This window comes from Artemia franciscana, chromosome 21 (assembly GCF_032884065.1).
Source record: "Artemia franciscana chromosome 21, ASM3288406v1, whole genome shotgun sequence".
NCBI classification, from domain to species: domain Eukaryota; kingdom Metazoa; phylum Arthropoda; class Branchiopoda; order Anostraca; family Artemiidae; genus Artemia; species Artemia franciscana.
The window spans coordinates 34544158-34567888 of record NC_088883.1 but is presented as its reverse complement, the minus strand read 5'-3'; the positions used below and the strand labels follow the sequence as shown (position 1 = coordinate 34567888).

Here is a 23731-nt window from a genome sequence, read left to right as displayed (position 1 = left end):
AAAACCATTCATAGATTTGCAACTGAGACCTACCACAAGTAAGCTATTACGAATGTGATTTTTGGGCATATACACTGCTCATTTTACAGGAACTTTGGTTTATTATCAAAGGTTGCAGAAACATTGAATTCTTATTTTATAATCAAATTGTTTAGTCAGAACTTTGAAGCACCAAACTATAATGAATGTATGAGTCCTGAGAAGACTTTATTGACGTAATAATCATAATTTGTATGCAGCGCACTAATACACATTAATAAACGCATTAGAACACATAAAGAGATTAACGCATGACTGTATTAACATTTTTCTTAGTGTTTTTGATCGCGTAATAGTCTTTAATTACTTGTTAAACACATTAAGCAAACTAATCATTCGGTGGATTGAATACTTTTTAACGCAAAAGGTTAATCTAGGCTAATTGGACACAGAACTTTAGATTGTACTGTAAACATAATGAATAAGCCTTTCTAAAAAAAACAACAATATGCAGTATATCGAACACAAGCCACCGTCCATTGCAGTCTAATGTGCTGAAAACTTTGTACACACTCTAATGCTAAGTTAGCTTGACTGAATATAGTAACTAGTGGCATTATGAAAACCAAAAAGGTAGTAGGCTATAGTTTTTTTTTTTTTTAGAGTAATAGTGGCATAATAAAATTATATTATGACATAATGCAATCAAAGATAGATGAAAAGAATATTAATATAATAAAAAAATATCTCATTTTAGTAGCTACTGGATACAGCTAAACTTATCTGTTTGTTTGCAGATTTAAGTTTTATCGTGATTTAATCATTTAATTTTTTATTTCCATACTTTATTTTATTCATTCTTATAGTTATTTCTAAATTATTTTCCACTTGTTTCCTAGTTTTATTTTTCAACTGCATGGTTTCAAAATCCCCCTTATTCTATTTTACTTCTGTCGTTTAGAAAAACAAGCAATGTTATAGGAGGAAGGTTATGCTGTAGTTTTTCTTATGTTCTATATTTTATTCTATTTTGAATGGTATTTAAAAATAAACAGAGAGTTAGATCTTTCTAGAAATGATTATTACTTTACTTCTGAAAAGGGAAAGAAAGATGACCAAAAGTATGAAATGACCTACTCTAAAACCGAGACCCTTTTGATATACCTTTTATGGAATATACGCTGGTTCGTCTAATTCGAAATTTCTCTGATATTACTTTATTTTTACAATAATCGTCACTTGTGTCACGGAAATGCTGAGAATAAGCCGATTATTTCTTCAAAATCCTTGTCAGAAACTGAGATGATTCTCAAGTTAATTTCACGCACTGCACACGCAGATGATTTTTTTTTCGAAAGCAGTAATGATCAAAAAGAAGTTTTATTTCACCAAGTGAATAAGATCTTATTCACTTATCAATGCTGTTTGGGAAAACGTTGCTTGCAACACCTCAGCACCACCACATCATGCCACCAAATACTGTAACGAATGCTCAAATCATGTCAAAATGGTATGATAATCCAAGGTAAATTGGTATCGAAGCTCATTCGTCCCCTATTTTGTGGAAGAATACCAATGTTGTAGTGATTCCGCGGGTGGGGGGGGGATGAATTATCCACAGAGGCATTTACCGCGGGAGCTATTTTCCCCGGTGGGGTATTTTTCTCTTTTTTTCTGGGGGAAGGGGGTAAGCGTCCACTCCCGACTGTCAGAAGTAGATGAAAAGTGTTCAGTCACTCACCTACAAATTTCTGGTTTCCTGTCAAACTCCTTATCCTTAGCTAGACTTTTCAGATCTTCACTTATTTCTTTGATCTTAACCATTTCCACGGTTTTAACTGCATCTTGTTCAACCACTTGTGCTCCAGAGACATCACTAGCAACTTGAAAAACAGGAATTCAGATAAAAATCCAATAAACTTATTTAAAGCTTTTTAAAGAAACAAATTGAAAATTTATATCAAACTATCAAATAATTGAACAATTAAAAATATGAATTTAAAAACATAGTTGAAATATATCTTTTCGCTAATATTTAAAATTCTTTTAGGCGGATTAAGGTTTGCAAGAAAAGAGGTGTAAATTCGTTGCTAAGCCGTCCAAACAGTTTTGAGTCTGTCATTTTTTTTTGCCCTTAAACGAATGTTTTTCTTATTCTTAATAAATCTAATGCACCATACATATATATAAGCTAATAAACTTTTCGATAATATACATGACACCTAAGAATATTGCAAATAATGAATAGATTCGCAGTTTATGTTTCCATGACAACTACCCTATTTCCTTAGTTTTTTTTTCTGAAAGCTCGCGTTTTTGAAAATCTTTATTTGTATGTTTTTCATTTCTCAGCTAAAGGTGTATTTCATCTGTTTTATTTCATTATAAAAATAGTTAATAAACACACTCTGTTGGTAGAAGCACTGATAAACATAAATTTCGTCATCATTACGCCAAAGGATTGTACTAAAACTTTTCTTGGATAATTGCCAAAAAACCGTTTACTTAGCTGTTCTCAAAAAGAGGATCAGCAGTTTAATGGATCTTCAATCACACCTTAATGAACCTCCTGGTCGAAATCACCTTGATCTTCTCTTTGAGAACAGCTTAGCAAACGATTTTTGGCAATTATCCCGGAAGAGTGGAGAAGTCTGATAAGAGTTATTGCGACATTAATAATTGAAGTTCGTCAAAGAATGATTCAGCATAAAATATATTAACGAAACTTTTAAATATAAAAAAATGTTCTATGCAACCTTAGCCCCAAACATATATTAAAAAAAAAACAACTCAATTTTCATTGTATAAACGCAGTCCGCAATCATTCACAAAATAAAGAAATTGCATATTTTATTAGTTATTTAATACAAACAACCCTCAAAAACAAATAAAGTTTCTTAACAACAGTGGTACTAAATATATATCTATATACTATTTCTATATATCTATAAACAAAACTAATTTTCAAAACATAAAAGTAGTCCATAATAATCTATAAAACAAAGAAATGTGCAGATTTTTTTGACATCGTAAATTGTCGATTTTCACTATCAGCTGATGGCTAAAATGTTTTGGCCATAGCATTTGACCAAAAATCATTTTTATTGTTGCTGAATTTCGTCAAAGGTCGTTAGAAGCAGTTTTCTGACAACTCCTGGGGGCAAGCCATAAATACCCAGAATAACCCCCTACTAAATGAGGAAAAAAGCAACAATGGTTAGGTTTAGGTATCTTTCAAATTTCAGCCTACTATATACAGAGGGATAAGGGGGAATTCTTCCCCCTTATCCCTAAGAAATACAGAAAAAAAATACAGAGTAAAGAACAAAATGAATCCCAATTTAAATACGTTTATACAGTTTAATTTGTGTTTCGTTTGTGAAAGATAGAAAATTTTCTCTAAAATCTATAAATTTATAATCTATAATCTTTTTTGCTAAGGGCTTTTGCAGGACCGTAAGTCAGAAATATTGTGCGAAAAAGGCTTAGTGCATTGATATATTATTTTTACAATGATTATTCTATTGACACAAAAACGACTAATATCCAAAAATTCTATTTAAGCGTCAAATTTAATAAACATCCTTCATTGGCTAAGTTTCCGTTTTTGTAACAATGTTAGATAAGATTTTTATACAAAACGAATAAAAATTTGTTCTCTATAAAATAATGTTTCCGCAAAAATAATAAATATATAAAAACTAGCACAGCAAATGTTCTGAATGACAGCGGAAATAGAAAAATATAATGAAAAGCTGCTTCTGTGCTGAATCCTGTTAAAATATCAAAGAATAGTGTAATTTTGATTAAATCTAAAACATTGATTTTCAAATGAAGGCAATATCAAAGAAATGACAGATATAGATTTTTAAACTTAAAGAAAATATAAATATATGGAGAAATTAGGCATTAAAAAAATCTGCAAAATATATTTGAAACACAAAGAAAGACAGTGGCTCCGATCCATAGCAATATTAGGTTTTTCTTTAATTTATTGAAACTGAAGAATCAAAAAATATATTTCAAAATCTAGAGGGGGGGGGGGCTTTGTAACCCCCCCCCCTAATCCGCAACCCTGCATAAAGATGTGTTTATAGTAGAATAGACGGAGCAGACAGGGCCTGGCACCTGGAGTTGCTCCTGAAATATGAGGTTTTAATGCTTTTCCATATTGTCCTGGCCGAGTGGATTAGTGCGCTGGATTTAGAATCATTTTCCCGAGAGACTGAGGGTTCGAATCTTAGTGTACCCAATTATTTGATTCGGGACGAGGGTCAGTGGCGTGACTCTGTGAGCTCAGTCAGAGTTGACCCAGCTCTAAATGGGTACCTGGAGAAATCTGGGGAAGGTAAACAGGAAGGGTGTGCGAAAGCACAGGATGGTTGGCCCTCAACCCCCTTGCACTTCCTGGGTGAAGGGCCGAGAAACAGAGATCAGAAATGCCGGTAGGGACTGTAAAGTCAAAAGCCGTATTCTTTACTTTCTTTACCATACTGTCGTATAGATTTAAAACACAATTTGTAGGTTTTTTACTAACAGACTTACTACTTATCGGGAAAAATTAACATTGCTACATTATAGTGGGAGGGAGTGAGGGGGTGTTGACTTCTGTCGCCCAAACCCACGAAAACGAATTTTTTTCCAAAATTTTTGTTTTCAGCCAAAAAGAACATGAAGTTTTGCGAAACAGAAATCAGAATTTTGAAATACAATAAAAACAAATTTTAAAAGCATTTCATCATGTAGAATGGCTTTTTACGGTTCTAGAGAAAATTTTCTACCTTTTACAAACAAAACACAAATTAAAATATATAAACTTATTTAAATTGTCATTCATTTTGTTCTTTACTTTGTATTTTTTTCACGATTTTTTTTTTCATTATTTTCGTGGTTTGTCCTAATTTGTCTTTCCTTATTGTTTCTTTGCACTATAGAAGGCTTAATGGAGGTTCTTGGAAAAATAATTTGCAAATTCTTCAGTAGAAAAATGTCGATTTTTTTTTATTTTCCATAACTCTGTTATCATAACAAAAAGGAAGAAACATAAGAATAATAGTTAAGTTTGAAAGCTATTCGCGGGACGAAAATATTTATTATCAAAGGAGGGTAGAAAATTTTGAATCTTAAATATAATAATGGAGGATTTCAAAAACATTTCTTCATAAAAAATGTCCTCTTACGTTTTTAAAAGGAAATATTCTACCTTTTACAGACAAAACACAAATTAAAACTTCTTTATGTGTAATTCATTTTACTTTTTGCTTCACTTTTCGTCTTCAATTCTTCATTTTTTTTAAGTTTTTGTATTTGTTTTTTCCAGTTTTCAGTTTTTTAGTTTTTTTTCAGTTTATTCAGTTTTTCAGTTTTTGTATTTGGTCCCATTTTATCTTTGTTTTTCTGTTTGTTTGTTTTGATTGCAAAGTATGATAGAAAATTCAATTTTTCAATTTATTTCAAGTTTCGAATTTGAATTTTAATTTAAGATTAATCCGATTTAGTTAATTAATTTAAATTTAGTTAGATTTAAACTTTAGTAAATTTCAAATAGTAAGTGCTAAACTTAAAATCTCAAATAGTGAAGTAAAGTAATATTAATGTAAAAATAAGTTGTCAACCCGGAAAAGAAATGAAATGAATCAGTGATGCACTTGAAATAAAACAATAGAAAAATCTTGAATAGACGTAGAGTAGAAAGAATAGACAAATAAAGAATAGAATAGACAAATATGGAATAGATACAATATAGAAAAATAAGACAATTATAGAAAAAATAGAATAGATAAATTAGGAATAGAATTAGAAGGAATAGAAAAAATGATGAAACTTCTGCCATAAAAATTTTGTTCAAAAACTATATAAGAATATAGACGTAATAGACGATACATATGTCTATATAGACTTCAAGTATAAAGAATTCGTCAGAAATGGCAGCTTCTCAAAGACTAGCACCATTAATAGCTTCAGGACTGGGGGGGATTAAAGGGTGAATTGAAACTTGCTAGCCTTGAATTTCGATGCCAATTACTCTGTACTTTGAAGGGAAGACGTTTCCTAAAAATCTAATTCTAGTAAAGCCTACTTTTTCTTCTTATAGATTCCAAATACGGTGACATTCTATAGAAATTACCATTCGAAATCCTAAGGGTACCCCCTCCCTGTGGCTATTGAGGGGACACTTTTACCCCTCCCAGTTGTTCTATGGGTATAAAATAACACAAAACAATACCAAAAAGAAAATATTTCACAAATGTATGGCTTGGGCGCTTGGAATGGGACACATTGAAATAAATGTTTTGTTTTTGTCTTGATGAAGTGAACTTATTTTTCTGAGATATATTTATTTATAAGATATATTTATTTATATTTTGAAGCCCAATTTGTTTTTTTAAGAATTATAATAGGCCTTGAGTGGAAACCCCAACAAGTATTTGGTGAATTATTCGAAAAGATACTTCAATGAAAATATCCCAAAGAAGTTTTTTTCCACAATCAAGAGGGACAAGGGACAAGCCCCTTGCACATTTTAAACTAGCTGTGAAGCGGTTTTTACCTACATCTTAAAACCAATTAAGAGTTGGAAAAGAATTTTTGGCTTTTTAGGATAAATAGTCTTTATACCTATATTTTTACAGCCAATTTGTGAGTCGGAGAAATATTTTGAGAGGGGAATGGGAGAGGGTGGTTAAATGTTGAAGCGGTGTATTCTCAGAACCCTGTGGAACACCTTCTGAAAATAGAGATGAGCATTTAGAAGATCTGACAAAGATCTTCTACACAGATCTAAGATCTGACACAGATCTTAACATGCAAAAAGTGCATTTTTTTTTGTATTATACGTAAAATACAGAGTTACTGCTTTTATAATTCTATTTCTACTCTCAATCGGCTGAAAATTTGGCGCAATTTATAATGCCTCTTGCAATTGAATTGCAACCAAGCACGGGTAATAAAAGTGCATTATTTTCACCATTTCCTAAAACATTTAGACGGAAGATATTTTACCTCACTTACCCTCCTAAATTGGTAGGAGAGAAGAAGAATCTTTGGAAAAAATTTAAAGAAGTACTGGAACCCTGGAGAGGGTTCCGGGGGCATGATTAGAGATGGGACAAGGACTAGTTGAACATCACCGAGGAAGATAAAGCCGACAGATAAAAGTGGTCATTGGAAGCAAGTCTAAAATCTAAGATTCGTTGGTGCCAGGCAGGACAGTTATTCGTCTGGCTCCCATCGATAGTAAGCTTACGATGTCAACACAAAATGTGGCTGATTTATTTTAAGGTGTAAAAAACGATATTACCGACTATAGGATACTAACTTCGAAAAAAAACGTAGAGAGCTACCTGGGATATGGTCAAAAATTTTTTAGGTCTAAAACATTTGGTCTGTTAGGTCTAAAAATTAGACTTAAGATTCACCGTTTTATCCAACAAAAAATAAGTTTACTGTTCGTATAGGATCTCTGGCATCATCATCAAATTTCATTTGTGTGCAACTACATCAGCAATATAGATAGGGGAGCAGAGATTTACCCAACAAATCTTATAGATTAACAAAAAGTTGCAGGTTTTGCCTGTTTTCACTATCTTGATCTTTCTGCCCCCGTTCCAAAATATAATTCAGACGCTACTGATGTGCATAGTCTAGCGTGTGCATTTTTTCGAAGTCATTTTTTTTATAGGGATAGGAACTTGCGTAGAAAGAGGGGGGGCTCTTCGCAGGTGTTCCTGGAACCCTGTAGGATATATTCACCGTTAGGTTCCACATAGTTTATGAAATTTGTCGTTTTTTTAATGTTTTTCAAGTTCGTCACCCAGCCCTCCCCCCCCAACCTCTATTTATAGCATCAAAAATTGATAGTAATTGGCGCAACCTGCGCATTCCATGTGTTGATGTAGAGCCATAGATCTTTCCTAACTTAAAGACTAACGTTATGTTATTTTAAGTTCATACCCTCCTGATTTAATATCTTTGGGTATGAATTTAAGAATTTAACTCAAATTTAAAGATTACAAGCTCATTCAGTGTTGGATGGGAAGATGGGAATGGGAGGGAATTGGATGGGAACAAAGATGGGAAGAAAAGCTGCGCCACTTTTACTGCAGTGTTTGGCGACTTCATTAAAAAGTATAATATACCAGAAAAAATGGTCAATCTGCATTTTTTTTTATAGGAAACAATTTCTCTATGACTAATAATTACCCCGAAAATTATCTTTTTTTAAGTTTAAAATCTAGTCTGCACGAAGAAGGCCTAGGTAAGCTTTGAACAACCTTAACAATCTAAGAGGAGTGGTTGACCTAAGCTAACACCGATAGTATGATTTGAAATTCTTTGCCCTCTCCTACATTAAAAAGTACCCTAAAAGAAGATTACGCAGATTTTTTAAAGTCAAAATGTGTCTAGAAATTCTGGTTTGTAATGTGCTCTAGAATAGTTTAGGCAAAATTCCAGATCAAGGGTTTTTCACGATCTATGAGAGCGGTTAATTTAGGATATAAAATTTCCATGGATGAATCTGAAGCCAAAATTATGCCTCACAAATTCATTTTCATGCCCAACGTTCACAAAAATCAGCAGGTTCTAGATGGCAGTAGTGGATGTTCTTTTTTAAACTAGGGCCGTTTGCTTCTCTTACGAATTCTCCATACGCTTTGCAGATCCATTTACTTTTTTTGAACAACCTAACCACCAGGTATCATTAAACAAGCAATAATTACTTACTCTATTTTCCAGGCATTAAGTATTTCTTTACGTGGATAAATTATGCAAAAATAAATTTCTATTAGAATTCTTCTTCACTAGAGAGTTATGAGTATTTCGTAAGAAAAGAGGGAATTTTCTAAGGAACTTGCGATGTCACGAATATATTTTTTAGTAGCCCATTTCCTTTAGGGATTTCGAAGCTTGGTAAACTTTTTCGAAATTTCCAGAAAACAAATAGAAGAAGAGTAAAGGATAATTAAATTGTGAAGAAAAGAAAATTGGTTTTTACCGTTTGGAAAAGAAAGTTCAACAGAAAATCTGAACATATACGCCCTAAAAGAATTGCTAGTTTTTTCTTTACATATTTTTGTCACTTTTTGGGTACTTTTTTTTATACTTTTAGCTATTTCAACGAACAAACAGAGTGAAAAATTCTCTGAGAAGAGAGTTTCAGAGTTTTGTTTCATATTTTTAACTATATACAATATATTTTTATCTAAGATTTTATATTTATATATATGTAGCCATAATGCTTTACTCATATTTGTTCTTAGAATGGAATATACTTGTTCTTACATATTTAAAATCTCAGTCCCGAAAGATGGGAAAAAATCAACGTTTTTTTAGTCACTATTAGAAATTTTAGGAGGGGTTGACCAAAAACTTCCTTGCTTTACTTGCTGAGTATTGTTTTGGTGTGGACTTTTCTCGTGAGATTAATTTTCCTATAGACCACAAACCAAAGAATATTAGAGACTCCAATATCTTTGAGTCTTTTCTTTGTAGGTGTGAATTCTGCTGACGTAAATGTACATAGTTAATAAATGACTTTTGTATAATGCCTGGCCCACATTATAAGTCACGCTTGCGGATCAATTCAAAATAACGAATACAGATATGAGAATACATTCCGGGTGTAATTTGGTGAGTTGGGCTATGCTCAACTTCCAAGCGTAATCTGTATCATTTGCCAATCAGAGTGAATACTTAAAATGCAAACTTTAGAATTGGAAAAATATGGAACAGCATTTTAAGATCTAAGGCGTTTATGGCATTTGAAAAATAAAGGCGCGGAAGGTTTAAGACATTCATATGGAACAAAATGACCCTTATGGTTGACGAATCAAAGTGAAAGTTTAAGGTTTAATTTTTTGAAATTATAAATTATGGAACCGCTCTTGAATATATAAATTTTTAAGGCATTTGAAGATTTAATTTAAACTATCCCTATGAACCAAAATGATTTAATTGTTTGACGAATCAAAGTGAAGATATGGAACAGCTTTTGAATATTTAAAGCATTTGAGGCTTTTTTAGATTTAAGATTTAAACCATCCACATGGAACAGTATGATCTTCATATTTGACGAATCAAAGAGAAGACCTAAGGTATGATTTTTGAAATTAAAAATATGGACAGGCATTTGAAGATTTAAGGCGTTGACAGCATTGTTAGAATAAAGGCATGAAATGATTTAGACATCCATATGGAACAGCATTATCTTTATGGTTGAAGAATCCAAATGGAAGTTTAAGGCATAATTTTTATGACATTAGAAAATATGAAACAGCTTTTGAAGATTTATACCTGTAGTGGTAAAAAAAGGTAAAGGATACGGCATTAGACTTTACAGTCCGTACCGGCGGTGCTGATCTCCGTTTCTTGGCCCTTCAGCCAGGAAGTGCAATGGGCGGTTAGGGGCCAACCATCCTGTGCTTTCGCACACCCTTCCTGTTTACCTTCCCCAGATTGTTCAGGTACCCATTTAGAGCTGGGTCGACTCTGGCTAAGCTTACAGAGTCACGCCACTGACCCCCGTCCCAAACCGAGGAATTGGGTACACTGGGATTCAAACCCGCGTCCTCTCAGACAAGGAATCCCGAATCCAGCGCACCAACCCACTCGGCCAGGACGGCAATATAATACCTGTAGTGGTGTAGTGGGTTTGACCTTAGCTTGGTGAAACTGGACCCAGATATAGCACCACACTAGTTGTAGCAACACACTGCAGTGCCGGCAAAGGGACCTTAGTAGTCAAGAAGCATCATTAATCTAATTAATTCCTTATTACTTCGAAGATTTAAGGCGCTTAAGGCATTTGAAGAATAAAAGCAGGGAGGTTGGAAGACATCTATATGGTAGAGCATAACCTTTATGGTTGACAAATTAAAATGAAGGCTTAAGGCATAATTTTTTTGACATTATAAAATATGGAGCATCATTTGAAGATTTAGGTCATCCGTATGGAGCGGTATAATCATTATGATTGACGAATCAAAGCAAAGACTTAAGGCATATTTTTTTGAAATTAGATAGCAGTTAGCAGTTGAATTAAGGCTTTTGATGATTTAAACAGACTGTAAAAAAAAAGACAGACTGAGTATATGAGCAAGTTACTTTTCTCATGACTGCTACTCAGCTTATAAAGTTGTTAGTTTCAGTTAAATTTACTAATTATTTACCAAAAAATTTAACCTAAAAATATTAATTAAAATCATGATTTAAAAACATAATAAAAAAAAAATAACCTATGACCTTAAGTTAACAAAGTAACCTCGAATGAAAAGTCATGTTTCGCCTTTTCTATATGTTCCACATTTCATGCAACCCATTCAGACTAGAAAATTAAAAGCTTACCTTTCATTTTTTCTTCCTCAATTGACTTCACATTCTCATCAACTTTTTCTGGAGTAGCTGATTCAACAACTTCTGTTGCTGACTCGATTTCTTCTTTTACTTGCTTAATCGCTTCACTCGACTTATCTGGCAAGAACTCACTAATTATTTCCTTTTTTTCGGTCAATTCCTCAATGAGAGGTTTAATGGGAATTTGCTCTTGATCTTCAACGAATGCTTCTCTCTTCTCTGTAAATTCAGAGAAATAGTATATGAGAAAGAATATCATCTAACAAAGGGGTTGGAAGTCAGCGCCCCAAGGACTGCGTGCAGCCCACCTTAAATATTTTGCCGGCCTGCAAAATTCATCACACTCTTACAATATACAGTAGCAAATAGTAAAAATCAATGAAATACCTAATTCTTGTTAATTCAAAATTAACTTTCGAACTTACTGGTGGCTTAAAAACATTTTTGAAATATACTTTGAAGCATCAGAATCAAAAATAAGTTTTGTAGCCCATACATTATAGAAAAGTCCTGTGGTGGCGCAGTGGATTTGACCTTAGCTTGGTAATACGGGACCCAGAGATCGAATCACGCTGCAGGAATGCACTGCAGGGCCAACGCAAGGACCTTAGTAGTCAAGAAGCGTCGTAAATTCTTAAATAATAATAATAAAACATTACAGAAAATATATTTTCTATTTAGAGAAAATTTGGAAAAAAAATCACAGCCTTTTGGTTACATCAGCAAAAAGTTTTTTTTTTTTCGAAAATGAACTTAATCAACGATAAAACAAGCTCAAGCATAACGAACACTAACCTTCAACAGCAATTTTGATGTGCTGACACGCAAAATCGAGAATAAAAGACATTAAAAACCTCCTGGGCCATGGCCAGCACATAGGGCTGGACCTTTAAGCTGCTGCGTCTTTTTTTAACAGAGACAATTAGCCAATTGTAGCCCTACATATGTAGCCCAGCTTTTGGTAAAGTTTTGGTAACCAGGAAAACTTTTAAATTTTTTAAAATCTCTATTTAAAGGAAAAACCAGAGAAAATAAACTCCCTCACTTAAGTGGAGACTGTACAGACTGTTCATCCCAAATTGGCACCGACAGCTGTCAACATTTAAGTTTTCCGTTGTTGCATATTGGCTGCTTGTTACCAAATTGCCAGATTTTGGCACACCAAATTACAAAGAATTACCCAAAAATACCAAATTAACAAGTTGTAATTTGACACATTAGACAGTGTAATCAAACACGGTCACATAAAGATATACAAACAGAAAGGCTAAGGTGCAGGTTAAATTTTGCAATTAGAACGACTTTGAATAAACAGGAAGATAAGTCTTAAAACCTGGATTATGATAAAGGCAGTTGGAAAGTGTGGCTCTGTAACGTAGGACTTCCGAAGGCTTAAGGATCGGTTTGTTCCCCTGGGTAGTCTAGAGATAGTTTAAGTACCCGTTTGAACAGCCATATATCAAATAATGAGCCCATTTGACACAACGTGGATCAAATATTTGACACTAATGTCAAATATAATGACCACATATGACAAATGTAGTGCGATTCCACTGTAAAGGCCTTTAGTGAAAGAAAGTTTAAAATATATAGGTCAAGCTTAAAGGATTGTGCAGGATCTTGGTGAACACATTGTGCTTTTTGGCAATTAAATAAAAAAAACTAATTTTTTTAGCTGAAAGTAAGGAGCGACATTAAAACTTAAAACGAACAGAAATTACTCCGTATATGAAATGAGTTGTCCCCTCCGCAATCCCTCGCTCTTTACGCTAAAGCTTTAAATTGTTTTAAAAAGTAGAATTGTGGCAGAGTCAAACTTTAGCGTAAAGACCGAGGGGATTGCGGAGGGGACAACTCATTTCATATACGGAGTAATTTCTGTTCGTTTTAAGTTTTAATGTCGCTCCTTACTTTCAGCTAAAAAAATTAGTTTTTTTTATTTAATTTCTGAACGTTTTTGAATTAATGCATGTTTGGTTTTGGCTCTCCGCACATAAACTATTAAAATGAAATTTGTATATTAATTCTTTTTTTGGCTAAATGGCTTTCTCTTAGTTTTGATCAGACGATTTTGAGAAATAAGGAGTGGAGAAGGAGGCCTAGTTGCCCTCCAATTTTTCGGTTACTTAAAAAGGCAACTAGAACTTTTAATTTTTAACGAACGTTTTTATTAGTAAAAAATATACGCAACTTAAGAATTAACTTACGTGACAAACTTTCATAACCTTATATTTTTATTATGTATACGAGGGGGTTTGTACCCTCGTTAATACCTTGCTCTTTACACTAAATCGTAAGTTTTGTCCCAATTCTTTAAGAATGACCCCTGAATCAGAAAGGCCTAGAATAAATAGTTGAAATTACTAAAAATACTTTAGCATAAAGAGCAAGGTATTTATCTCCTCCTAAATACCTCGCTCTTTACGCTAAAGTACTTTTAGAACCCCTCATATGCGTAATAATCTCTGTTCGTTTTAAGTTTCAATGCTACTTCTTCCTTTCATTTGAAAAAACGTTTTCATGTTTATTTTTCATTGTTTTCTTATAGTAATGCTAGAGAATCCTGCGCCCTTGTCATTGAATTTTTCTTTCCCTATGAAAGATTCCTCCAAGGAAAGATCCTCCAACATAGCCCCCTCTCCTCAGCCCCACCCCCAAACAAAATAAAATCCCCCTGAAAACGTCTGTACACTTCCCAATAACCATTACTATATGCAAACAATGGTCAAAGTTTGTAACTTGCAGCCCCTCCCCCAGGGATTGTGGGGGAGTAAGTCATCCCCAAAGACATAGTTATTATGGTTTTCGACTATGCTGAGCAAAATGGCTATCTCAAAATTTTGATCCGTTGAATTTGGGAAAAAAATGAGCGTGGGAGGGGGCTTAGATGCCCTCCAATTTTTTTGGTCACTTAAAAAGGGCACTAGAACTTTTCAATTCCGTTAGAATGAGCCCTCTTGCGACATTATAGGACCACTTGGTCGATACGATGACCCCTGGGGAAAAGAAAAAAAAAAAAACAAAAAAAAAAACAAACAAATAAACACGCACCCGTGATTTGTCTTCAGGCAAAAAATACAAAATTCCACATTTTTGTAGATAGGAGCTTGAAACTTCTACAGTATGGTTCTCTGATACCCTGAATCTGATGGTGTCGTTTTCGTTAAGATCCTACGACTTATAGGGGGTGTTTCCCCCTATTTTCCTAAATAAGGCAAAATTTCTCAGGCTCGTAACTTTTGATGGGTAATACTAATCTTGATGAAACTTATATATTTAAAATCAGCATTAAAATGCGATTCTTTTGATGTAGCTATTGATATCAAAATTCAATTTTTTAGAGTTTTGGTTACTATTGAGCCGGGTCGCTCCTTACTACAGTTCGTTACCACGAACTGTTTGATCAAGCTAGGTTCAAATAAAAACTAGGATGTGCTCCAGTTGGGCGGGTTAGAGCAGCGAGAATATATTTCGACTTAGGGATACATGAGTCCAGCTTAAAGGATAAAGCTTGGGATAAAGGATAAAAGCTTAAAGGGGTTAAAACGAGTTAAGAATATACAGGTCAAACTTAAATGATATAACAAAATTGTACCTCATGTGGAGGATTGTACCGGCCAAATCGTGCTTCCGGCAATCAATCCAGGCTCAAGTAAAAACTAGGATGTGCTGCAGTTGGGTGGGACAAGACAACAAGAATATATTTCGACTTAGGGATATATGTAGATATATTAAAGGATAAAGCTTGGGAAAAAGGATAAAAGCTTAAAGGGGTTCAAACGAGTTAAGAATATACAGGTCAAACGTAAATGATAAATCAAAATTGTACCTCATGTGGAGGATTGTACCGGCCAAATCGTGTTTCTGGCAGTCAATACAAGCTCAAGTAAAAACTAGGATGTGCTGCAGTTGGGCGGGATAAGACAACAAGAATATATTTCGACTTAGGGATATATGTAGATATATTAAAGGATAAAGCTTGGGATAAAGGATAAAAGCTTCAAGGGGTTCAAACGAGTTAAGAATATACAGCTCAAACTTAAGTGATAAATCAAAATTGTACCTCATGTGGAGGATTGTACCGGCCAAATCGTGCTTCTGGCAATCAATCCAGGCTCAAGTAAAAACTAGGATGTGCTGCAGTTGGGTGGGATAAGACAACAAGAATATATTTTGACTTAGGGATATATGTAGATATATTAAAGGATAAAGCTTGGGATAAAGGATAAAAGCTTGAAAGGGTTCAAACGAGTTAGGAATATACCGGTCAAACTTAATGGATAAAGGAAAAATTGTGCTTCATGTGGAGGGTAGTACCGGCCAAACCGTCCTTTCTGGCAATCAAGTTAGGCTCAAACAAAAAATAGGATGTGCTCCAGTTGGGCGGGATAAGATAATAAGACTGTATTTCAAGTAAAGGGTGACTTCTCTGAACTTTTCCCCGGGGAGACCAGGGCCTTGCTGAAAGTTTTGACAATCCAGTTATTATCGTTTAAGCATGAAATAGATTTTCAGCCAATTTCTGAAAACTTTTTCTCATGATTTCTCATAGATATTGTTTGAGAATGAACTCTGTTGCCTTCATACGCCTTCAAAAAATATTTATTATTTTATGGGAGGGGGAGAGGGGTTTTTATTGGCTTTTGAATCTTAGAGCACAAAGAACATTAGAGACTATGAGACTATAATACAAGACTTATTAAGACTATACATTAATTTACATATTTGTTAACAAATGTCAGGGTTTCTTGAGATGTTCCTTCTACACTCAGGACAGAACTAATTGATTTGAAATTACAAAATATCCTTACCTTCAGTTACTACAGCTGCTCCATCGGTAGCAGCTACTGTAGCAGGAATTTGTGCAGTTGCTCCATCGGTAGCAGCTACTGTAGCAGGAAATAGTGCAGCTGCTCCTGGCCTGACTCCACTTCTTCCTCGAATTCCTTTTGATTTTGGGAGTTCTTCTTCATCAGATTGCGCGAGCTCTTTTCCCTTTTGCTTTGATGGTGTTGTTTGTTGCTTCTTTTGTTCTGGTTTCTTCTTTTCTTCTGGTTTTTGTTTTATCTTTCTGACTATTGTTTTTGTTTCAGTTCGAGTTTCTGTTGTTTTTGTTGCTGCCTTAGGGGTCGCTTTTTGTTTTGGCTCCTCTTTTGGTTTGGTTACGGGAGTGCTATCACGAGAAGCCTCTTTAGCTTTTGGCTTTACAATTGGCTTGGGTTTGGCCGCTGAGGCTTCAATTGAACTTCCTCCAACGGGTTTTATGTCCGGTTTAGTGATAGGTTTCGGTCTCAAATCCGTTTTCTCAGTTGGCTTCTGATCTGTTTTTTCGATAGTTTTTTGTTTTGATTTTGAAACTAATTTTACAGGTTTGCTTTTCGTTTTTTCAACTTTTGATTTCTCTTCAAACTTTGCTTTTTCAACAACTGTTGGTTTCCCATTCACTTTTTGTTTTTGATTGATTTTTGGCTCCTCTCCTACTTTTGATTTACTGTCCTCTTGTAATTTCTCATCAGCTTTTGGTGTTTTATCAATTTTCGTTTCCTCTTTTATTTCAAGAACCACTGTAGATTCATCTTGTTCAATGCGACTTCTGTCTTCCATCTTTGTTTCTTTTAGTATTAACGCTTGGGATGTTTTTTCTTTTTCAACTACTTGGTTGACATCTGCTAATCTTTCAACTGATTCTTTGCCCATCTCTACTTTATGTGCCAGTTTTTCTGCACTATCTCCTAAATCTACAGGCTTTTCTGCTTCACCCGTTGATTCTCTTGGCACATCTTCTACTGTCTTATCTTGTTTTGTTTCTTTCTCGCCAATTTTTTTCTCTGATTTTTTAATTGGTTTAGGCACTTTCTCAACCGTTTTATGTACAATTTTCTCCGATCTAGCAGTAGATCGCTCTGTTCTTCTTACAGATGCCATTCGTTTGCTACTCGCAGCAACAGATCTAGCAGAAGATTCAGTGACAGTTGATTCAGCATCTTGGGAATCAAGCTTACTGCTGTCTATGGCTCTTTTATTAGCCTCATCTTTAGTTCTCTTATAGACTGAAGAGGCGCGTGTATAAGTCTCCTTTTTAGCACTTCTTCCACTTCTTTCACTGGACCCAGAAGATATTTTGGCCTTAATAGGACTTGGGGTATGAACCTCACTTCGTTGGATGTTTGATATTTGCTCATTTACAACCTCAGCCACTTCACCAATTAGCATTTTTTCTAAGTCCTTGTTGTCAAGTTCATCTAAACTCTTGATAACTTTTTTTTCGCTCTTTTCTGTTTTGCTTTTAATTCTTGGGCTTGAAACACTGGACGCAATTTTCTGCTTCACAGCTTCAACTGTTTCCACTTTGGTTTTCTTTTTATGTTCTTTTTCAGTCTCTCCAATTATCTCATGCAGGGACTTGGCAGTGCAAGTAGGATATTTTAAACACGACAAATGCCGCAATTTGGCAAAGGCTTCGAATATCTTCTGTTGTGGGGTGCTTCCAGGCAGAAGAATTCTTGTGATTTTTTCCTTTGGATCAGATGGCTGCCAAACCAGAAGGACGCAAAGGGATACCAAGCTTGTTACTGGAATTTGGACCTCCCTCTGACCTAGTTTCACACTGAATGACCTGCAGCCTAAACCTATCGCATCTCCAGCTTTCCAAAGTCGTAAGAATTCTTTGACTTCCGGACTGTCTCTCGCTGGATTAAGCACATACATGTCTAATGATCCATGGCCGACCTAAAATAAAAAGGAGCTTAGCTTTGAAATGCTGTTCAAACAATGGAAAGATCAACTATTTCCGGATGTTTTTTTTTTTTTTTTTTAATCTGACCAGAATCTATAAAAGTCCAACAAAAGAGTAAAAAATGTGAGTTTCCTATGACAAGGAATTAGACAAATTCATGGCTGTCCTGAATAAAAATAATAATCAATTTACAAAAGGAAACTAGCATCATAAGAAATAAAAAGGGGACAGAAATAGACAATAATGAAAATTTCTTCAAAGCTATTAAGGAGCTCAATAAAAAAATAATAAATAAAAAAAGATAAAATAAAAAAAACGGACCATGAAACAACTAAATCCATAAAAAAAGGAACCTGGTTCTAAGATCCCAATCAAAATTAAATTTTATACCGCATTCTATATTTTAAATATTCGTGCAGGAGACTTTTATATTTATATGATTAGTCAGTCGGTACCGCGATTCAGTTTATAGGACAAACAGGGTTATTCACATGATACGATTTAAAGCAATTAAAACACTTGGAGGGGCAGGGGCCAGCTATAAAAAAAAACCTTATTTTAGGCTAGTACTCTATTGTCTTCATTTATCCATCAAGCCTTTGTGAAGATTTGTGATTGAATTATTGAATGTCCTTTTCGGCCAGCCATCTTGGGCTAAACGGAAAGCAGGTATTCCGCATTTAAGGTTGGAGGAAATCATGAAGAAATATTTGAGGTAAATGGGACGTTCCTGGGAAGGTGCAAGGAGGGAGGCTTTAAATAGACTGGGATGGAAGAGGAGCCTGCTTGGTACTGCAATGAGTTGTTAGTAGTAGTAGAAGTATTACCAAATGATTTGATACTATTATTTGGTTAAAACATATCTTATCTTTAACAAGAGCTAAGAGCTCACATGGCACTTGTGACGAGGTCGGAAGAGCCAAGAGCTCATATGGTATGAGCTCTAGCAGAATTCTAAGAATCAATAGATTGATTTAAAACTAAAATCAGAGGCTTAACGCCGGTCAGGATTTAAAATAAGAGCTCTGAGTCACGATGTCCTTCTGAATATCAAAATTCATTAAGTTCTGATCACCCGCTCGTAAGTTATAAATACCTAATTTTTTCTAATTTTTCCTCTCCCTTTAGCCCCCCAGGGTCGAATCTGGGAAAACGACTTTATCAAGTCAATTTGTGCAGCTCCCTGACACGCCTACCAATTTTCATCGTCCTAGCACGTCCAGAAGCACCAAACTCGCCAAATCACTGAACCCCTCCCCCCCAACTCCCCCAAAGAGAGCGAATCCAGTACGGTTACGTCAATCACATATCAAGGACATTTGCTTATTCTATCCACCAAGCTTCATCCCGATTCTTCCACTCTAAGCGTTTTCCAAGATTTCCGATTTCATCCTCCAGCTCCCCCCAATGTCAACAGATCTGGTCGGGATTTGAAATAAGAGCTCTGAGACATAAATCCCTTCTATATATCAAATTTCATTAAGATCCGGTCACCCGTTCTTAAGTTAAAAATACCTCAATTTTTCTATTTTTTCCAAATTAACACCCTCAAGCTCCTCCAAAGAGAACGGATCCGTTCCAATTATGTCAATCACGTATCTATAACTTGTGCTTATTCTTTCTATCAAGTTTCATCCCGATCTCTCCACTCTAAGCGTTTTCCAAGATTTCTGTTTCCCTAATTGACTTGTTTCTGTTTTCTAATAAGAATTTAGGGAATTTTACTTCAATCAGAAATATTGACCGGATTTGACTTAACGACCTCACTTGGCTTTTTCCGCTCGACGATATTTACTCTCCTCTGTGAGAATTTAGCTGAAAAGTCCCTTCAGCTTGCTTCACCTATTCCATCAAACTTTACTGGGTTCCAATACCGGGAAAGTGGATAGAAAAAACGATTCTTTGATAAGAGTTATCTCAGTTTGACGCAACAGACCGTAAAAAAGGGCTCATCAAAGAGGAAGCCAATCACTTCAACTTAGTCAATGCCTAGATAAGTTCTTATTTAGGAAAAGTTTGGTACTGAAAAAATCTTGTACAGGATCATGAATTAATTTTAGCTTTAGAAAATGAAAACTCTGAGAGGATTTTGCGTTCTTTTGAATCAAAACTGTCGAACCTTAAGCAAGGGCTTCTCTAGAAATTAGTTTGAGTCGGTGGAAGAGGCGGTTTTAGAGGGGTGAGGGGACACCTACCCTGCACGCAGAATTTTAGAGGTGCAAAATTTCAATCATATATTCTAACTGTTATAATAATTTTTCGTTTTTTTTAATTTAATTTTATTAAAATAAAGTAGAGGTTGCAGTTGGAACTAAGCATAAGCTAACTGAATCCGAAATTTTTATTTTCCCATATTTTCATCACCATTCCTTAAAATTAAAACAACAGACCGAATTTAATTTATTTGAATCTCAAGGAAAGCTAAACGTGTTAATCATGATCAAATTAAATAAAAAAAAGTTTCTAAACAAAAGTTGTTTTCAACTGAAATTAAGGAGCAACATTAAAGCTTAAAACGAAGAGAAATTATTCCGTATATGAGGGGTGTTGCTTCCACCTCAATACTTTGCTCGTCATGCTACAGTATCCTAGAGCTTAAAAAAGTCTCTCTTTAGAGTCAAACTTTAGCATAAGGAGTGAGGTATTGAGGAAGGGGTAACACCTCTCTAATGAAGATAATTGCAGTTCGTCTCAAGTTTTAATGTTGCTCCTTACTTTCAGTTGAAGTTTGCTTGTTATATTTAATTTCCGATGGTTTTTAAATAATACTGAGACATCCAACTCCCCTCCATGGAAAATTCCTTCCCCCCATACGGATATTTCTCAAAATAAAGTAACTTCCACGTAAATTATCCCGCCCAGAAATTCCCTCAGATGATTCCATTCTTGTTAAAAATCCCATAGGAAAATTTCTGGCGGATGGTTTCACCTGAAAAATTTCCCTTAGCATACTTTTAGTTGAAAGAGACTGTAATTACTGGTCATTCTCCAAATCATGTCGGAAATCCACCTCTATGGAAAACTTTTCCCGAAAATCTCCCAACCGCCAGCGGAAAGTTGCTCCGGCGTAAAATTCCCCCATCGAGAATTCCTCCCATTAGTGAACACCCCATTGAAAAACCCCCAGGCAATTCCGACCAAGCTGGAAATTTCCCCTAGAAACTTTTGCTCCCAAAGAAAATTCTCGCCTTGGAAAACTCCCCAAAGTAGAAAATCCCTTCCCCCCAGAAACATGTCTGTATAATTTCCAATAACAAATACTATACGTAAACAATGAGTCAATTTCGTAACTTACAGTCCTTTTCCCAGGGGTTGTAAGGGGTCTTGTTATCTCCGAAGGGTCTTGTTACTCAGCGTTTCAACTATGTTGAACATAATTGCTGTCTCAAAATTTTATTCAGACAACTTCTGGAAAAAAGGAGCGTGGGAGAAGGGCTACAAAAAGCAGAAGGTTCTGGATTCAATATCAACGCCAGTAAAACTAAAGGCATGGCAACTAGCGATTCACCTATGAACATCAAATGTGATGATAGCGACGTGGAACAAGTGGTCTATTTCAAATATCTTGGAATCACCATCGAGAACAAAGGGATTCACAGCCAAAGAAATCATCGCCCGAATTCGACAGGCTAGTAGCACCTTCAACAGGCTAAAAACCTCTGGAGGTCGAGTACTTTCACTCTCCGTCTTAAACTCCGCCTGTTCAACAGCGACGGTGCCCGTCCTCCTCTATGCATTTGAAACATGGTATCTCAACCAAGAACAAGAGAGGAGCATTCAGTCTTTTGAAAACATGTGCCTACGTAGACTTTTCGGCATCCACTGGACTCAGAAGGTAACAAACGAGCAAATTCGAAATATCACCGGTCAACCGTCCCTCATCGAGACCATACGAAGGCGTAGATGGGGCTACCTCGGCCACATGCTGCGCATGGATGATTCCAGAACCTTATAATTTACATTTTTCTGGTTACCTGAAGGCATCCGCCGCAGAGGACCCAAAAATACACTCCATTGTACCTACAACAACGACCTGCGGCTCCATGACGCCTCAACACAGCCGGAGTAGGAAAATATCGTCGCAGTCGCAAGTTCCAGAGACGACTGGAGACTCTTCTTGGACGCCCTGGGCACCCTGGGAGGCACAGGAGGGTCTAAGGTCTAAAAGGAGAAGGGCTATCTGTCCTCCAATTTTGTGGTTACTTAAAAAAAGCACTGTAACTTTTGATTTTTGATCAAATGAGCCCTCTCCCAATATTCTAGTGTTACTGGTTTAATACGATCACTTCTGGGGTGAAAAAAAAATACGAAGCCGTGATATTTCTTCCGGCAAAAAATACAAAATTCAAATTTTTTGTACATAGGAGCTTAAAACCTCTACAGTAAGGTTCTTTGATAAGCAAATTCTAGTGTTTTCACTTTAATTAGGATCATTTGACGTTTTGGGGCTGTTTTCCCTTTTTTTCGACAATGGGCAAATTTTGCCAGGATCACAAACTTTTGATGAGTAACATTAAATTTAATGAACATTCTATATTTTGAATCCACATTAAAACCCGATTCTTGCAATGTATCTATTGTCATGGAAACTCATTTCGTTACCACGTACTGTTGGGTAACTGTAGAAACCAATGACCGATTGATTCAAAAGATTTTCAGATTTGAACACAAATTTTTGGTTTCTGCTGAAGAGTTATCAAACAGTTTGTGGTGATGAACTGTAAGTAAGGAGCGACCCGGCTCAGTAGTAACCGAAACCCTAAAAAACGCAGATATCAATAAATATATCAAAAGAATCGGCTTATTATGCTGATTTTAATTATATAATTTTCATTAAGTTTAGCCTTACTATTAAAGGCTACGAGCCTGAGAAAATTTGCTTGATTTTCGGAAATAGAGGGTAAAACCCCCTAAAATTGTTAGAATCTTAATGAAAATTGCACCATCAGATTCAGCGTATCAGAAAAACCCTTCAATAATGGTTTCAAGCTCCTATATATTATTTTTCTTTTTTGTTTTTTTGTATGTTTTTTCCAGGGATGATCGTATCGACCCAGTGGTCCTAAAATATCGTGAAATGGATCTTTCGAATGGAAATTAAAATTTCTAGTACCCTTTTTAAGTGACTAAGAAGATTGGAGGGCAACCTGGAACCCCTTGCCCACCCCTTTTTTCCTAAAGTCGTCCTTTGATATTGCCATTTTGCTCATCATAGGTGAAAGGCCCAATCACTGTACCTTTAGATATAACATGAAATCCCACAGCCCCAGGGGAAAGGTCTTTAAGTCATAATTTTTTTCCACATAATATGTGTTATTGTGAAGTATGTATATATTTTCGGGTGGGGGGATTTTTTGTTTAAGTTTTTTTTTACACGGGGGACTTTTCTATGGGGATGGAAGTCTTCAGAGGGTGAACTTGTCAGGTTCCTGCTCATGAGCATTTTAAAAAGAATAAGTTAATGGATGTATCCCAAACTCGAGATTACCAAGTCGCGATTTTCTCGTATAAATATTTGAATCGCCTACTCACCCCTACTTTTGAAAATCTTTTTACTCTTAATAGAGACCGTCATGATCATAATACAAGAAAAGCTGATAACTTAACTCATGAGTTTAAGAGCACCACTAGAGCATCTTTTGTGATTTGGCATTATGGTTCCTA

The 23731-nt window shown here is 35.2% G+C and overlaps 1 protein-coding gene across 1 annotated transcript in view; it reads right to left on the bottom strand.

Moving 5' to 3' along the window:
- The window catches only part of LOC136040979 (uncharacterized), a 240024-nt gene that overhangs the window by 50258 nt on the left and 166035 nt on the right, over nucleotides 1–23731 (bottom strand). Inside the window, 3 exon segments of the mRNA XM_065725455.1 lie at nucleotides 1721–1862; nucleotides 11323–11550; nucleotides 16143–18060. Coding sequence (XP_065581527.1) covers nucleotides 1721–1862; nucleotides 11323–11550; nucleotides 16143–18060 — 2288 coding nt within the window.